We start from the raw sequence: 18373 nt of genomic DNA, 5'->3' as shown, positions 1-18373 counted from the left end.
GTGCATCTAAACAAATCCTTATGTCCCCATTACTTTTTTTAACAATAACTACTGGATTTATGTATTGTGAATCACATCTTTCAATTATTTTATCCCTCAACATGTTATCTATTTCTTGACCTACATCTTTTCTATATTTAAATGGAATAGGATATGTCTTCGAGCGGAAATTAGATAAGTTTTTCATTTTAATCGTGTGTTCGTATTTTGTCGCTGCTCTATTTTCTGTATTGATTAATCCCGTATGTCTTGCCAGTAATTTTTTTAAGTCATACGTCATTTCTTCTCCACAAACTATTGATGTCTCTTCTTCACTTTCGCAATGCCTTGTCGTTGTACACATATTTAACTCCAATTCTCTCTTCTCCGATTCTTCTCCTTCAAAAACTACAGCTTCTTCTTCATCCAATATTTCAACTTCCTTTTCCGTCATATTTGTACCCACCTTTTGCGGCGCTGTACTGATATCTAAATTTCCTTCTTCCTCTTCTTTCTCTTCTTGTCCTAAAGATGTGTCCACCTGTATCGGCGTCACACTTCTTTTTTTTCTATTTCTTCTCCTCCTCTTCTTCCCCTCTTTTCTTTCATCGGTGTCCATCGTTTGCGATGCCACACTTCTCATTTTCTTATATTCAAATTGTGTTGTCAAAACATCTACTTCATTTCCTGTGTCATCTTCTTGTACCTCTTTATTTTCATCTTTCTTGTCAGTTATTGATGTGCGTACCTTATTCGGCGCTGTACTGACTTCCTGCTCATCTTCTTTTTCCTTTAAACCTTCTTCCATTATGTCCTCTCCAAATTTTATATATTTGTTTGCAAAATTAATTTTCGTTCCATACTTATCCAATTCATCCACTCCAATGACAATATCATACTTCATGTCCTCAATTATAAAACAATTAATCAAATATTCTTTATTTTTAAATCTCAATGTCAAAACAATAGCCTCATTCGTAGTCGAAATCTTTTTTGAATTAGCACTCACTAACCTTATTCGAGAAATATTATACCTGTGAGAATCTAGTCCTAAATCCTTTATCAATTGTTTATTAACTAATGATACCTCTGAACCAGTGTCCAAAAGTATATCAACCTTTTTATTTTTAATATACCCCTGTACCATAACCAAATTATTACGCACGTATTCAACCTTTTTTCCCGCTAAAGTGATAAATTCCCTAGGGTGAGTATATATTCCTGAATTAAATTTTATGCTTGTTTTTAGTGAGTGCCCTCCTGAAAAGACGACCCTGCTCTATTGATTTCTACTTCCACATTGTCTATTTCTTGGTGTCCTTGTTCATTTTCTCCTTCTCTGATGAAACTTAGGCTGTTTATTTCTCTGTTCTGTTCTCTTCCTTGTCCATTGTTGTTGTTATATTGGTTTCCTCTATTACAATTTTCCCGACCTGCATTTGGCTGATATGGTTGATTGTTATAATTTCTCCCACTGTTTTGAAATCTATTTTGATGATATCCATTTCTATTCTGTTCATACCTATTTTGATTAAAATTGTTTGTATATCTTTGTCCCTCATTATCCCTATATCCATTGTATCGGTAAGGATTTTCATTACGAGACTGTCTGTAGTTGTTTGTGCGGTTTGTTTGGTTGTTCCCATTGTTTTCCGTTTGTTTACCGGTCCTTCTTTCTTTTCTTCGAGCTTCTCTTACAACTAAGAACTGGCATAAACTGTCCATGTCCCTATAACCTTGTAAGGTGACATAGTCTTCCATTGTATTGTCAAAATGTCTTGCTATCAATTCAACTAGCTGTTCTTCCGAATAATTATAATTTAAATATTGCCCACTGGCGTATACTTGCAATGCATATTTCTCTTCAGATATTCCTAGTTTCTCATCATATTTTCCATTTTGTAGTTCACTATTCACGACCATCTGTTTCTCTTTTCCCCAATAATATCTCAAAAATTTTCTTTCAAATTCTTCCCAATCTTGCAACTCATTTTGCTTACTCTCGAACCATAATGCTGCTCCATCCCTAAAATGAGTCCTTATCATATCCTTAGCCTCTTCAAACTCTTCATATCCTTGTTTTTTATTTTTAAGCATCCTAATAAACGGGACTGGGTGCTGTTTCTTTATATCCCCGCCAAATTGGACCTTATTTTCTGCTCCATTGTGTATAATTACTTGTCTTCTTTCTCCAGTATTATGTTGTGTTTTTACTTCCAATAGTTTCTTATCCAATTTTCTAAATCTATCCTCTATTTCCTCGTCTCTATCTTCTACATGTTTCTCCAAATTCTGTAGTTTCTTGGTATGTTTTTCTAAATTTTGGCTAATTTCCTTTGTTTTCTGCTCTACTTCATGTTTCATCTGTTTTACATACATTTGTACCTCCTCTTTATGCTGTTCTAGTCTCTGCTCCATTTGTTTAAAACCTAGATCTTGTCGTTTACTGTTTTCATCTATACTTTTTTTTATTTTTTCTGCTTGTCTTCTACTGTTTTCTTCCTGTATCTGTAGCATTTGTAATATCCTATCCATTGTTGACATTTCTGTGGTAGTCTCCTTGATTGTTGTTTCTGTAATACTAATTTCTTCGTCTACATTTTCTATTCCTTCCTCGCTATAACGTTCTTCTGTTTCCTTTTGTTTTTTGTTGAGTCTTGTCTCCATTTTCTTTCCTTTTTCTGGACTTAACAATGTGAACTTACAAACCAACCGAACTATTATCTTTGCCTATTCCACAAGAATGTTGATCAAATAAAAATATCTGGTTATGTAAAAAATTGTTCCAAGATTATTCAAAGCGAAAAAGGTTTGAATAATAAAAATCAAAAATACTTTGTCGAAATTTGGCAGAGAGAAAAAAAATTAGAAAAATCCTGTAAGAATTTATATATTTTCCAGTACACTTTGTCTGGGTATTGGTGTTTCTGCTTTTGCCTCACACGCTTGGGCGCCAATATTGTTTTGATTCTACTTATTGATATCTACTTTAATTGGGCTAGCTCAAATTAATAAATTTATCTCAAGGTTTTACATCATCCAATCGCAGAAATGCAAAACCAATACTCAGAAAAAACTCATGGAAAAATAAAAATCAAAAAAAAAATTAAAATATAACCGTATATTAAAGAAAAATTAATTATACCAAAAAAAATTAAAACACAAATTTTTAATAATAGAATAAACTAAAAAAAAAACAGACAATCTATGAAATGCTTGTGCAAAATAATGAAAACAAATCTGAAAAATAACGCAAATTATTTTGAAATCGAAATTACCCAGTATGAATACAAATTGAATTATAAGTACCTAGTAAACAAAAGTCCATTTAAAAATCGCGAAAAAGTTTATGTGAAAGTTTATGTCCTATTTCACTGGAGTCTTTACGTATAGGTCGATGCAACCAAATGAAACCAAAAGCGTGGCAAACAGAGACTATTTACGGAGAGAATAATGTATATGTTTGGATACCTTTGTACAGCTGTGTTCACTTGATGTTGAATTTACTTTTGACTTTTAAAATAACATTTTACTTTGTACTTTTTATATACGGGTGCCTATAAGTCTTTTTTATTAACGAAGACCGACATTCTTGTTACTTATTCTTCAACAGTACCTTCTCTTTCAGCTCTCTAAAACACACCCTGACTCTCGTTCTTTTCTTGTCAAAAAAAAAATTAAAACTTCTGACATCCTTCAAACTATATCCTCCCTTCAGTTCCATTCGTCCAAACAAATATCCTTACTACGTCATATATCAACGCCTCCAAACGCTTTTGCCGCTAATTGTTCGTAGAAACACTGTCTATTGAATGTAACCGCACTGTTAACATGATAAACGTATTTGTCCAAAATTCATAGAATTATTTTAACATTATAAAAAAAACTAATACCTTACAATACAATACTGGGTAATTGAAATCGGTATCTAATTTACATGGTGAATGAAAACATTAAATATTAAAAAAATTATTTTAACGTAATACAAAATTATCATACAATTAGATAATTAGATTTTCTTCTTTTTCCTCTCTGCTTTTCTTTATCTATGACAATATATATATATATATATATATATATATATATATATATATATATTTACTCCCAGCGTATGAAGTGAGCCACATATCAAAAGAAACTGCGGTTGAAGTGAGGTCCTGTACAAAGTGAGGTCCAGTATACGGACCTCACTTAGTCAATCAATGTAAGACTTTTTCGTAGACATGTACAGATAGCAAACACTGTTTTTTTACAAAAAAAAGTGGGACCTCACTTTGTATGGTCCACATCAATTTTTAGTTCAGAGATTTTCCGCATAGAGGCGCTGACTTTGGCGTATATTTTCTAACCATGTATATTCTATGCCCTGTTGAATAACTTACGATACACATAGTGAGGACCATACAACTGGCAACATCTGTTCAACCAATCTTTAAAACAGTGGATCGTCAATCGTCGCATAAATTCAAACAGTACAAAAATGTTTAATACTTTAATCCTTTTTGAGAGCGTAGGCGCAAAATTTCGGTCGAGTTCTTTTTAAACGCATTTATTTTTTTCGAATATTGAGATAACTAATAGGTATTTTTAAAAAATTTAAACGCAAAATAGAAGACTACATTATTCCCGAGGGCAGAAAGTCCCTTATAATGAACAAAAAGTTTCTTTTGTAATATATATTTAAAATTAAAAATCAGACTATTTTTTTTCACCCCTGTGACTTATTAAAATAAATATTATAGAAGTTCTCAAGGACTTTCGACCATGGATAATACAGTAATATTTCTTTCTGCGTTTAAATTTTTTAAAAATACTTAAGGTTTTCTCAGTATTCGAAAAAAATGAACGCATTTAAAAATAATTCGAGCGAAATTTTTGCGCATATGCTCTAAGAAAGGCTTAAAATACTATAAATTTTTGTAATCGGTATTTCAATAGTTATTTATGATATAAGTATTAAAAGTACACGTTTAAGGCACGCATGTGAAAGTTTGCAGAATGAGCGACAGCGAGTTCTGCAATTCACATGAGTGCCTTAAAAATGCACTTTTTAACACGCATATCATGCAATATTTTTTCTACAAACGTAATTACAGGACAATATCTACAAAAACTTTTACTTGAACTTGACTGACATTCCATTTTTATATTTTTTTGACATTACATCAAAATTGCCTATACGATCAATACGAATTGCAGTGCCATAAAAATTTTAAAGCACTAGTGCCTTAAAGCAGCGCCGGATAAAGGGACGGGCGAGCCGGGCGACCGCCCGGGGCGCCAGAATTTGGGGGCGCCAAATTTTGAGAGACGCTGATTTATAAATATAATATTTACCCCCTCCGTGGCTCAGTGGTAAGAGCGCCTGCCTTTGGATCGAAAAAATCCGAAAGGTTGTGGGTTCGAATCTCACCAGGGTCGGAAATTTTTCATTTATTATAAATTAATAAATGAATATAGTTTCTGTCCTCGTGGGATCGGTTCTCACCGGAGGGACCGCAGACGTTCGGATACAATTAGCGTCTCTTTGCAAAGACAATGACGTCGACATTGCAAAGTAACAAGCCACTTACTCAATACACACTACTTACACATGACACTAGGTACCTAACTGTTCAAAATTACCGTACCTACCATGCCAATGGCCATTAGTTGTCGAGGCATTAGCTAAACAAAAAAAAATATAATATTTTTTACATTCACTATTTTTTTGGACTTTATAGATTATCTTTGGGCTAAGATTACTCCTAAGACAATTAATATTAAATAATTGTAACAATAAGAAAACTATTTCTAGCTCACAAAAATTCTCTAATAAAAATAATGCAACCTAAAAATTGTTATGGCTTTTAAAGGTCATTTGTCAGGTAATACCTATCACTTTTATGGTATTACAATGTTATACATACATACCTAAAATACACTAAGATCAGATTTACGAAGTATCAACAAATTTATGAATAGTCAGTGATATTATTATACTGCTGCTTGTCATTATAGCCTCAATATGGTTAAATAGTTTTGTCTTCCTGTTCTGTAAACTTTGCTTTATCAACATTGTCGTGTGTCCGTGGGTGTGTAATTTGAAATAAAAAAAAACAAACCAGGTATATCTATATGAATTAGAATTGACAAGTTCTTTTTCATAATATGAATATATAGAAATTTATTTCGAATACTTTGTACGCGTTAAGATGTTTCACTTTTTGCATAAAACGGCACGAACGACGTATGAAAAAAAGGAATAATAGATTTTTGTATATATCATAAATTGAACGAGTAATTCCAAAATGATTTGTTATTTGAAATATCTCAGTGGCGTACTATGTTTTCCTTTAAAAAAATTCACACCATTTCAACAGTAGATATAAAATTATTAATTTTATGTCAAAAAATGCGCAATAATTACCTCTTAAAACACATCAAATTTCATTTGCATATCTGAACCGGTTTTAGAACAATAAAGAAATCGTCAGTTTGTAAGAAAAATGTCAACACCCCATATCTCGGAAACGAAGTATTTGCTGACATACGCTTATAGAGCAAACTGTCATTATTTTTTCATATAGAATTACCCTTTAAAGTTTGTCGCATTTATTTAGAAACATCCTGTTTTTTCTTGACCACCCTGGATTTCCATAGTTTTTCCTGTATTATTTCACTTGACCGTTATTTTCAGTTCTTTCTGTTTTTCCAGTCCTGCAGGTTTCTTTTCTAATATTGCTTCGTCCATTTTATCTCTAAAAGATTTTCGGGGTCTGTCTCTCTTCCTTCTTCCTATCGGGCTCCAATCTGTTATTCTGTTTATCAACGATTTTGGTCTGCTCTTCTGCCATGTCCGTACCAGGTTAATCTCTTTTGTTCTATGTTGTCTATTATCCCTTGAATTCATTACCATTATTTTCTTAATCTCTATGTTATTTATTCTATCCCTTATACAGCTTCTACTTAGGTATTCGATCTCTGTTGCTCTTATTTTGCATTTGGTTTTCGTATTTTTTATTCAATTTTCACACCCATTATTCAGAATACTTTTTGTCATGGTGTTATGTTATATTCTTCTTTTTGTTTTTATACTGATGTTCTTATCCCACAGTACCGGGTTTAATTTTAGTATGCAGCATATTGTTTGTCCTAGTAACTCGATACCTAAAACCATAGCTTGGTTCTAAAGGTATCGAGTCATAGATATAATAAAAAGCTCATGAGATAATAAAAAAAAATAATGAATGATTTTATTTGAATTTGCATAGATGATTGTAAGGCCAAGGATATCACAACGGCTCTAGAGAAAAAATAAAGATGTACAAGCTCGCGTTTGCAAAGAATATCCGCATGCTATTTTATGCTAAGTGGATGCCACTCCCTCAATTTAGTTATTGGGGATGCAGCTATATCTTGCGCACAATCAACATGTTTTTGGTCTTGTAGAAGATTTATACACATTAAATGATATAAATGAGTCAGATTAAATAAATTATTAGACGAATTTTTTACTAAGCAACAACATGTTTGTTTAATTTAGTAGTATTTTGTATTTTGACAACGACACCCGATTTGGGCGTCGAAACGATAATAAAATTATTTTTTTCAATTTAATTGTGGCTTATTTTCCATCTAAATAGTTATTTATACACATTTTTTACTGGTTGTTGATAATGTGCATTTATCTTTTACCTCGCTTCTTCGTCGCTTGAACTTAAAATATGCTCGCTATGCTATGCCCTATGTTGGATAAGTTATAAGTAATAACTATCCTACTATTTTTTAAATAAATATATTTTTACATTGTTCTTTATGGTAAAATTTTGATTTTTTCCTATTTTTTTATATTTGCAGTAAATTTGTATGTTCTTATATGAAGGGGCGCCAAATTTTATTTTGCCAGGGGCGCTCAGAACCCTAAAACCAGCCCTGCCTTAAAGTAGCATTTTTAACGCACGTATGGAGTTCTAAAAATTGCATTTTTAACACGGTTGTAGAAAAAAGCCTTTAAATGAGGTGTCACATGATGTACTTACTTTTCTATTTAAAAAAATCAAAGTTGTGCCTGTCACCTGAAGAAGAGGGATCGCGTAAAGTTCGAAACATTGACGCTATAATATACTATGATTATTTTAAAATTCGACCTATCCGAGCGTTTTTCTTAGTGCTAAAAATAAATAAGTTAATAAGGGGGGTAAAGACTTATTCCAGCGAACTGTATTTGTAACAACCAAGGTAGGGATGGCGGTTGTTGAACAAAAAACCGGTTTTCGGTTATACCGGTTTTTTACTTACGGTTTAACCTGGCGGTTATAACTGGTCAAAAAAAACGGTTGTTCCAAAAACCATTTTTCGGTTTTTTTAATCAGAAGCAAATACTCGATAGGTTATAATGTTAATATAATGTTATATGTTACATACATTTATATTGCAATTCAGTTTGCTCAATTTTCCTCCCGAAAAATTCCCCAACCAATTCAACCTATAACAATTTTCCCATGTGCTTTCAAATTAAGTACCCTAAAAATGGGCGAAAGTACCCCAATCTGGCATCTCTGATTCGTCGCTCGTTGTAGACGGCGTCGGTGTATATTGCGTTGTCAATTGGGATATTCCCAAAACTCCCAAAAGTGATGATCCTACCGATCTACCGACATGTCCCTAGGATCTATCGAGTTTAAAAAAATATCCAAATGACATATTTTACTTAAGAGGAAACAGTAGCGATTAACAGGTAGCGAAAACGCGTTCCAAGATTGCGGCTGTAATTTTGATTATTTTTTCGAGATATGTGGCACACGTATTCGTAATATAATAAAGAATGGCGGTACAGAGCCCAATTTAAAAAATATATTAATATGTGGAAATTACTCTGTAATTAAATACAATATTAAAAAAACGAGCCTGTACCGCCACTAAGAAGAACAAAAAAAAAATACACTTTCTTCAAATAAACTTTTTTATCCGATGCCTATAGCCAGGGAGCTAGTGTCAAATTTGACCGAAGCATTTTAGCATGGCTCGTTTCTTATTATTTAGGTAGGTGTTCCAAAGCTTATTAACAAATGATGTGTCAGCTGGCCCAAAACCGGGGATTTTAGGCAAGAAAAGCTAAAATATGAAAGTTGATGGACCAACGCTACAGCTTAAATGTCAAATATTTATATACGTTACTCAGAACATTTAATGGACTTGCTTACTTGGCACCTACCTTTCACTCAGAAGATCGGGGTTCAAATCCTGGCGCGGAAAATTCTTTTTGTTTTTTAAATTGACATTTTATTTTGAAAAATATTTATTTTTATAATACCACGTTTTTATTATTTATACGAGACAATATAAAAAAAGTCTGTATGTCTTTTATAGAATTATGCATAGAACTTATGAAATAGCATATATACATTTGATCATAAATATTATGATTGACCTTAATAAGCAAAATTGTTGTACATGAACCCCTGAAGCTTCCTGAGTTAGTACGACCAATCTAAGTGAAAAAGGGGGTTGGCCTCCCCACCCCACTCCCGACATTTTTTTTATCTTTTTAGACAAACTGTTTTTTGCATAATTTTATGTGATGTAAAACCAAAAGATACATACAACCCTAATTTTTCACTTTTCTATCACCAACCCCCATTTTTTTAATAGCAATCTAATTATTTCCCTGTTCTCTATAACATATAAAAATGAATTTTTGTCTGTATGTCCCTTATAGAATCGTAAACTATGCATTTAATCATATTATGATGACCTCAAGCAAAGTTTTTGTACTTACATGAACCCAGGAAGGAGTTAATACTTAATAATATATACTTAATATACTTAATAATTAATAGAGTTAAAAGAGTTAATACTTTTTTATTATTAACTAGCTGACCCGGCAAACTTCGTACCGCCTTAAAACTAAATAATGTTTGAATGTTTAATACCTAAAATTACCAGAAAGCCAAAAAATACTAAAAAATATTGCGTACCCATACTTTTTTCTACCAAATGCATAGTTTACGATTCTATAAGGGACATAGGTACAGACAAACATTCATTTTTATATATTATAGAGAATAGGGAAATATTTAGATTGCTATTAAAACATGGGGGTTGGTCATAAAAAAGTGAAAATTTAGGGTTGTATCTTTCGGTTCTACAACATATAAAATTAAGAAAAAACAGTTTGTCCAAAAAAATAACAAATAATATCTCCCTTTTCACTTAGATTGTTGGTCTTACCAACTCAGGAACCTTCAGGGGTTCATGTACAACAAATTTGCTTATTAAGATCAATCATAATATTATGACCAAAAATGCATAGTTTGCGATTCTATAAAAGACATACAGATTTTTTTATATGGTCTCGTATAAATAATAAAAACGTGGTATTATAAAAATAAATATTTTTCAAAATAAAATGTCAATTTAAAAAACAAAAAGAATTTTCCGCGCCAGGATTTGAACCCCGATCTCCTGAGTGAAATGTAGGAGCCAAGTAAGCAAGTCCATTGAATGTTCTGAGTAACGTATATAAATATTTGATATTTAAGCTGTAGCGTTGGTCCATCAACTTTCATATTTTAGCTTTTCTTGCCTAAAATCCCCGGTTTTGGGCCAGCTGACACATCATTTGTTAATAAGCTTTGGAACACCTACCTAAATAATAAGAAACCAGCCATGCTAAAATGCTCCGGTCAAATTTGACACTACCTCCCTGGCTACAAGATTTTGTGTCATTTTGGAACTACTAAAATTTTTTATTTCATTAGTAGTTCCAAAATGACACAAAATCTAGGCATCTGATAAAAAAGTTTATTTGAAGAAAGTTTATTTTTTTGTTCTTCTTAATGGCGGTACAGACTCGTTTTTTTAATATTGTATTTATTTACAGAGTAATTTCCACATATTAATATATTTTTCAAATTGCGCTCTGTACCGCCATTTACAAATACGTGTGCCAAATATCTCGAAAAAATATTCAAAATTACAGCCTCAATCTTGGAACGCGTTTTGGCTACCTGTTGATCGCTACTGTATCACCTTAAAAATAAATTCCATAAACCAATTCATCATTTATTGCCATCAAAAAATTTCAGTAGGTAGTATTTTTTAACACGTTTGTATAATACCTTTCATTTCCTAAGAATTATGTATTATTTAAAAATTACATAATGGAGATTCCTAATCGTATTTCGGTATTCACATTTCATACAAGAGTCTCAAAGTACTCAAGTATAAACAATTTTTAGATGATTTTGGGAATATCGATTTCAAGCAGATCACTTATAGTACCTTTTTATGTAAATATTCATGTGTTTCATAAAAGCTGATGTGACACTTTCGTCCAGTTCTTTATTAGTAAATAAAAGTTGAATTATGGTTGTTTGGGTTAATAATTACTTCGCATATTATTTATAATACATATAGTAGGGGAGCAAAGTATGCTAAATGTGCAGTCACTCGAGCGCTTTGGGGACCTATTGGGTTGTGATTATTAGGTTCTAAAACCAAAAAAGTTAAGTAAAATTTTCCATTTTAGTGGGGACTTTCCATATTTTAATTTAATTTTCCATGTCCAACACCCGTTTTCTCCGATTATAGCGCCACCTATCCGTAATTAGAAAAAACGTTTCGAATAAAAGTTGCTTATTTTTACGCAAAGAATCCAAATCTGAAATAAAAAAAGGAGTTCCTATTTAAGATTTTAAAGTAACCCACCTCCGTGGGGGTCGTGTTTGGTACCATTCGATAGATTTCAGAAGAAATATTCAGAAATTGTAGTGTATTACCTATAAGAAGTTACCGTTAAGCCGGGTCCAGACTATGTAACAAAACATGTTAAATAACAAAGTTTTGTAACTTGTTACAAAATTTTAAATAAACAAGTTTTAAAACACAGTGTTGTATAACATTTTTCTGGTTATATAGCATGTTTTATGTTATCCAACAGATGTCGGTAAACATCAAAGAAAGTTATAAAACCGCACCGCGACTGATCTACACCTAAAAACATGTTATTGAAACATTTCTCTGGCATAGTACCTACGCGAGCAGCAACCGTTGGAGTCATATCGCCTTGTTCATTCTGGAGTGATTGTGCTAGATTTTTCTTTGCTCTGTTCACGTAGGGTTATTTACGCGATGAAATTGTCGAAAGAACTGACTACTCATTTAATTGAGCTATTTCGTAAGTAACGAGTATTATGGGATTGCTATGGGATGAGCTACATTTATTGATTTAAAAAACAAATAAAAAACACGATGAATAGACTGAAATAGAAGTGAAAATAGATACAGAAACTGTAGTTAAAACTAATGCACGTACGCCTATAACTCAAGCCAACAAAAGAAAAGCAGTACGCGGAACCTTAACAGCAAATCGGTGCAAATCAACTCTAAATTTGACATAAATACTATTCTCTACAGAGCAGAGTGTTCAGACATAAAACCTATAATATTCACTTCATTCGCTACATAGATGCAGACTACTTCATCAGCTACTCAAACAGGCACTCAATCATACAATATATCTGAGCCTTTCTATTCCGTCCACTACACCTACATCCGCTACTTCTCCAGCTACACCAATTCAAACAGACAGTGACACTCAATCATGAACAGGTGAAGACGATAATACTGAGGAATTAAATTTTACAGAAATGTTATACTTCCTCTCTGAAACAATGAGTAAAAAGTTTAAAAAATATACTTTGCTAATAATATAACTGTTAATCTTTCTCTTACTGGAATTGCATCTCGAAATGTCTTTCCTGCCTATTTTATGGCCGATTTCATTTATAAGAAATTCAAAATCAGAACTTTCTATTCTTAAGAAGTTTTTAAAACTGCCATCACATTTAATGTCTCCTGTCGATGGGTCTATGTTATCTCTTTCCAGATCAGCTAAAAGAGCTGTACCACTACCTATATTTTGCTCGAGCTGCTAATGAAGGACACATCCAAAATATTAATTTAACACGCCGGTGTCGCCTCCACAATATTACACAAGCTGCTGTTGCTATGAAGAGATCCTCCATACTTATATGACGCAATTTTATATACTACCTAACCTACCAGCTATCCATCTAAAATGCTGCAAAATTTATGCGCATGTTGTTGTTTTGTTTTTTGTTATATAGTCTGGATACTCATGCTATATTATAACAAGTTACATAACAAAGTTGTACAACAAATTTGTTGTACAACTTTGTTATTAGCATGTTTTGTTACATAGTCTAGACCCGGCTTTAAAAGTTCCCCGTTTCAGGAAAAAATATTGTCTAAGAGCGATAGCCTAGTGACCTAGTGGGTAGACCTCGGATTCGTAAAGCAGAGGTTTCGATTTCAAATCCGGGGTGTGGATCTCCGATTTTTTTATTTATTGTTACTGCATTCATGTCTGTACACAATGTTGCAATCTATTATGAGCACAATAAAAAAAATATAGTAATAAAATAATAAATAAATATTTCAAAAAAAAAACAAGAAAAAAAAATACAATCACTGGAAGCGAAACTAAACAATACGGAAGAAATATAACCACTGGATTCGGAACTGGATATGGAACTGGATAATATTAGAAAACCGATATTATAATATGTAAGCACTACGAGCCTAGTAGGCCCATGGCTTGATGTACTATTCTTTTCCACTCCCTTTTGTCAGTCGCTTTTGTTTCCCAGTTCCTTAAGTTAATTCTTCTCATATCTTCTCTAACTCCATTACTCCATCGTGACCTCGGTCTTCCTCTTCGTCTTTTCCCTGCCAATGCACTAGATAGTACCATTCTGGGAATTCTAGATGGAATCATCCTCTGCACATGGCCCAACCATCTAAGTCTTTGCGCCTTAATTACTGCTAGTATGTTAGGATCTTGATAGAGCTCAGTTAGTTCCTTATTTGTTCTTCTTACCCATTGTCCATTTAAGTTTTTACCACCGAAGATTTTGCGCAGTATTTTCCTCTCCCAAACTAATAACAACTCTTGATGTTTTTTTGTAGTGACCCATGTTTCAGAAGCATACGTTACTATCGGCCTTATTACGGTCTTGTAAGTTCTTAGTTTTGCTCTTCGTGATATATGTTTACTTCTTAACAACCCATTAAAAGCAAATATAGCGCGGTTGCCCGACATAATTCTCTTTTGTATTTTTTCTTCACAGTTAGGATCTCTTGTGAAGACAGTTCCTAAGTACTCAAATCTCTCAACTTCTTCGAATTTATACTGTGTTCCCTTCGCTGTTTTCATTGTTATGTATTGCCCCCGAACGAATTGCTTATTTGTCCATTCCATATACTTTGTTTTTGCTTCATTTATATACAATCCTTTGGTTGCTGCCCTCTCCTCGAGTTTCATGAGTGTTTCTATAAGTTCTATTTTGCTCCTAGCCAAGATTAACAAATCGTCTGCGAATGCCAAGCACTGATGTTTTTTGTGGTAGATCAGACCTGTTCTATTAATGTTTGCTTCCTGTATAACCTTTTCTAGTAATATGCTAAACATTATAGACGATAATGGATCACCCTGTCGCAGTCCTTGTTTGACCTCAAAGCTTTCTGTTATAGTATTGTTTATCTTGACTTTATCATACTGATATATCATACTGATATTGTTTAAAAACACTAATAATATTGATATAAAATGTTAATCAATTTTATTTATTGTTATAAGAATCAAAGGTAAATATGATTAGGCGAATGAAGCCTTAGGTTTCGCAGTCAATATCCCAACCACACACACATGTTGCAATCTATTTCAATACGGTTTATAGTACAAACTATACATTTAATATCAAAATAGTGGGATATATTTTTTTAGTTGAGGACACTTGGTCACATTGCATTGTTTCAGGATAAGGTTAAATATCTTCAATAAATGGAAAAAAGCATGTATGTCATATATTATAATACTTTCTATACCCTTAATATGTAGGCTCGTATAAATTTGTAGTGACATGATTTTAAGAATAAGAACAAGAAGCTTGCAACAATTTTCAGAGAAAATAGAAAACTGAAACTATTTTAAAATGATTATTCGAAATAAAACATATGCACATATTCACTGTATTTGCCATCTAGTGGAATAACTGTAAAATTAAATCAGTAAAAAAGGTACATTAAGTTTAATTAAATTAAGTAAATCATCTTGTATACTAAAATTAGGATTGGAAAATTGTCGTTTCAAAATGAAAATCGACAGGGGCAACAGTACCTATACTAAAATACACTCTGTATAGATAATTATGTCAATGTTAATAATACTGGATAGAGAATTGAATATCCTTTCAAATGAGCTAGCACACGCCCCTCTTCCCTATTTAAAAATAAGGGGTGGGGGAAATGGAAGGGAGGGGGTTGACAAATGACAAATATGTATGTACCGTAAAAACTGTGTTCCCCTTAGATCAAAAGTCGGGCTTTTATATTTATATGTTAAGTTCAATATAAACTTCACATAACTGAACTATCACTGTATCCTCTATTTTGATTATTATTGTTCTCAACTAACGCTATTTTCAAAATTCTTGCTTTCCTATCCATCTTTAACGTAAATTATTAAAAAATATAAAACTATTTCTTTATTAACGCTAGTCTCCGATAAGGCTACCGTGATTTAATGCTGAGGTACTAAAATGTTATAAAATTAACAAACAGTACGAGCAAGAACAAAGAGTCCACACCCTTCTTATAACTACAAGTGACTGAAACATCGAAACAATAATAATTCTTACTGTGTTATGCAGAAAAAGGCAGTACAAACGATTAATCTCATATTTATCGACAACACTGTATGGTCCTCACTTGATGAGCTGTAAGGAAATATACACGTAAAGTTGTCCTCACTTTGTGCGCATAACGAAAAAGTATATACAGTCTCACTTTAATAGCTGCGTATAATGGCCTCACTTGGGTGGCAATATACTTAACCAATACGGGGCACATATACGTAATTTTTTTTGTGTATACTCGTCATTTTTTAATTGCTATTTACTTGTCAAGGTCACTATGAAGAGTTGAAACGATTATGTCTACGTTTTCTACCGGTCCTCACTAAGTGCGCGTAATGTCAGGACCTCACTTTGATATCTGTGCATAAATATATATATATATATATATATATATATATATATATGCAAGAATGGCGATTGCATTTTATTACACTTCGACCACCACCGGTATTCTACACGACGTGTTTCGCAGGTTATGTCAACCGCTCGTCAGGAACACCTAGGTGAAGTGGTCGAAGAGGAATAAAATGCATGGGGCCTTCCTGGTAATAATAAAATACCAGACTTCAGTACACTAGGTACGACATCTATATGAAATAAACGAAAGGATTTCTCTGGTGTACAGAAGAAATCCTTTCCGTAGCGGCCGTGACCATGTGAATTCAAAGTCTTGATAAAAGACTATGAAACGACAAAAGATACCTCTTTGTATCACAGATTTGTCTACAAAGCCACGTTATTCGCTACGCATTCCTCATTAACGGAGAAACCGTGATAATATGAAAGAATGGCGATTGCATTTTATTACACCTCGACCACCACCGGTATTCTACACGACGTGTTTAGCAGGTTATGTCAACCGCTCGTCAGGAACACCTAGGTGAAGTGGTCGAAGAGGAATAAAATGCATGGGGCCTTCCTGGTAATAATAAAATACCAGACTTCAGTACACTAGGTACGACATCTATATGAAATAAACGAAAGGATTTCTCTGGTGTACAGAAGAAATCCTTTCCGTAGCGGCCGTGACAATGTGAATTCAAAGTCTTGATAAAAGACTCTGAAACGACAAAAGATACCTCTTTGTATCACAGATTTGTCTACAAAGCCACGTTATTCGCTACGCATTCCTCAATAACGGAGAAACCGTGATAATATGAAAGAATGGCGATTGCATTTTATTACACTTCGACCACCACCGGTATTCTACACGACGTGTTTCGCAGGTTATGTCAACCGCTCGTCAGGAACACCTAGGTGAAGTGGTCGAAGAGGAATAAAATGTATGGGGCCTTCCTGGTAATAATAAAATACCAGACTTCAGTACACTAGGTACGACATCTATATGAAATAAACGAAAGGATTTCTCTGGTGTACAGAAGAAATCCTTTCCGTAGCGGCCGTGACCATGTGAATTCAAAGTCTTGATAAAAGACTATGAAACGACAAAAGATACCTCTTTGTATCACAGATTTGTCTACAAAGCCACGTTATTCGCTACGCATTCCTCAATAACGGAGAAACCGTGATAATATGAAAGAATGGCGATTGCATTTTATTACACTTCGACCACCATCGGTATTCTACACGACGTGTTTAGCAGGTTATGTCAACCGCTCGTCAGGAACACCTAGGTGAAGTGGTCGAAGAGGAATAAAATGCATGGGGCCTTCCTGGTAATAATAAAATACCAGACTTCAGTACACTAGGTACGACATCTATATGAAATAAACGAAAGGATTTCTCTGGTGTACAGAAGAAATTCTTTCCGTAGCGGCCGTGACCATGTGAATTCAAAGTCTTGATAAAAGACTATGAAACGACAAAAGATACCTCTTTGTATCACAGATTTGTCTACAAAGCCACGTTATTCGCTACGCATTCCTCAATAACGGAGAAACCGTGATAATATGAAAGAATGGCGATTGCATTTTATTACACTTCGACCACCACCGGTATTCTACACGACGTGTTTCGCAGGTTATGTCAACCGCTCGTCAGGAACACCTAGGTGAAGTGGTCGAAGAGGAATAAAATGCATGGGGCCTTCCTGGTAATAATAAAATACCAGACTTCAGTACACTAGGTACGACATCTATATGAAATAAACGAAAGGATTTCTCTGGTGTACAGAAGAAATCCTTTCCGTAGCGGCCGTGACCATGTGAATTCAAAGTCTTGATAAAAGACTATGAAACGACAAAAGATACCTCTTTGTATCACAGATTTGTCTACAAAGCCACGTTATTCACTACGCATTCCTCAATAACGGAGAAACCGTGATAATATGAAAGAATGGCGATTGCATTTTATTACACTTCGACCACCACCGGTATTCTACACGACGTGTTTCGCAGGTTATGTCAACCGCTCGTCAGGAACACCTAGGTGAAGTGGTCGAAGAGGAATAAAATGCATGGGGCCTTCCTGGTAATAATAAAATACCAGACTTCAGTACACTAGGTACGACATCTATATGAAGTAAAAGAAAGGATTTCTCTGGTGTACAGAAGAAATCCTTTCCGTAGCGGCCGTGACCATGTGAATTCAAAGTCTTGATAAAAGACTATGAAACGACAAAAGATACCTCTTTGTATCACAGATTTGTCTACAAAGCCTTGTTATTCGCTACGCATTCCTCAATAACGGAGAAACCGTGATAATATGAAAGAATGGCGATTGCATTTTATTAC

General features: G+C 33.6%; 1 protein-coding gene across 1 annotated transcript; it reads right to left on the bottom strand.

The window, feature by feature from the left end:
• Window positions 1–1224: 1224 nt before the first annotated feature.
• Window positions 1225–2646, bottom strand: LOC126890641 (putative uncharacterized protein DDB_G0282133). The gene has a single exon (XM_050659736.1). The coding sequence runs from the start codon at window positions 2644–2646 to the stop codon at window positions 1225–1227; it is 1422 nt and encodes a 473-aa protein (XP_050515693.1).
• Window positions 2647–18373: the final 15727 nt, after the last annotated feature.

This window comes from Diabrotica virgifera, chromosome 1 (assembly GCF_917563875.1).
Source record: "Diabrotica virgifera virgifera chromosome 1, PGI_DIABVI_V3a".
NCBI lineage: Eukaryota > Metazoa > Arthropoda > Insecta > Coleoptera > Chrysomelidae > Diabrotica > Diabrotica virgifera.
This window is presented reverse-complemented; position numbering and strand designations above follow the sequence as displayed.

Excerpts from the sequence above, each read along its gene's own strand:
- LOC126890641 (XM_050659736.1), bottom strand. The coding sequence starts at position 2,646 with ATGGAGACAAGACTCAACAAAAAACAAAAGGAAACAGAAGAACGTTAT.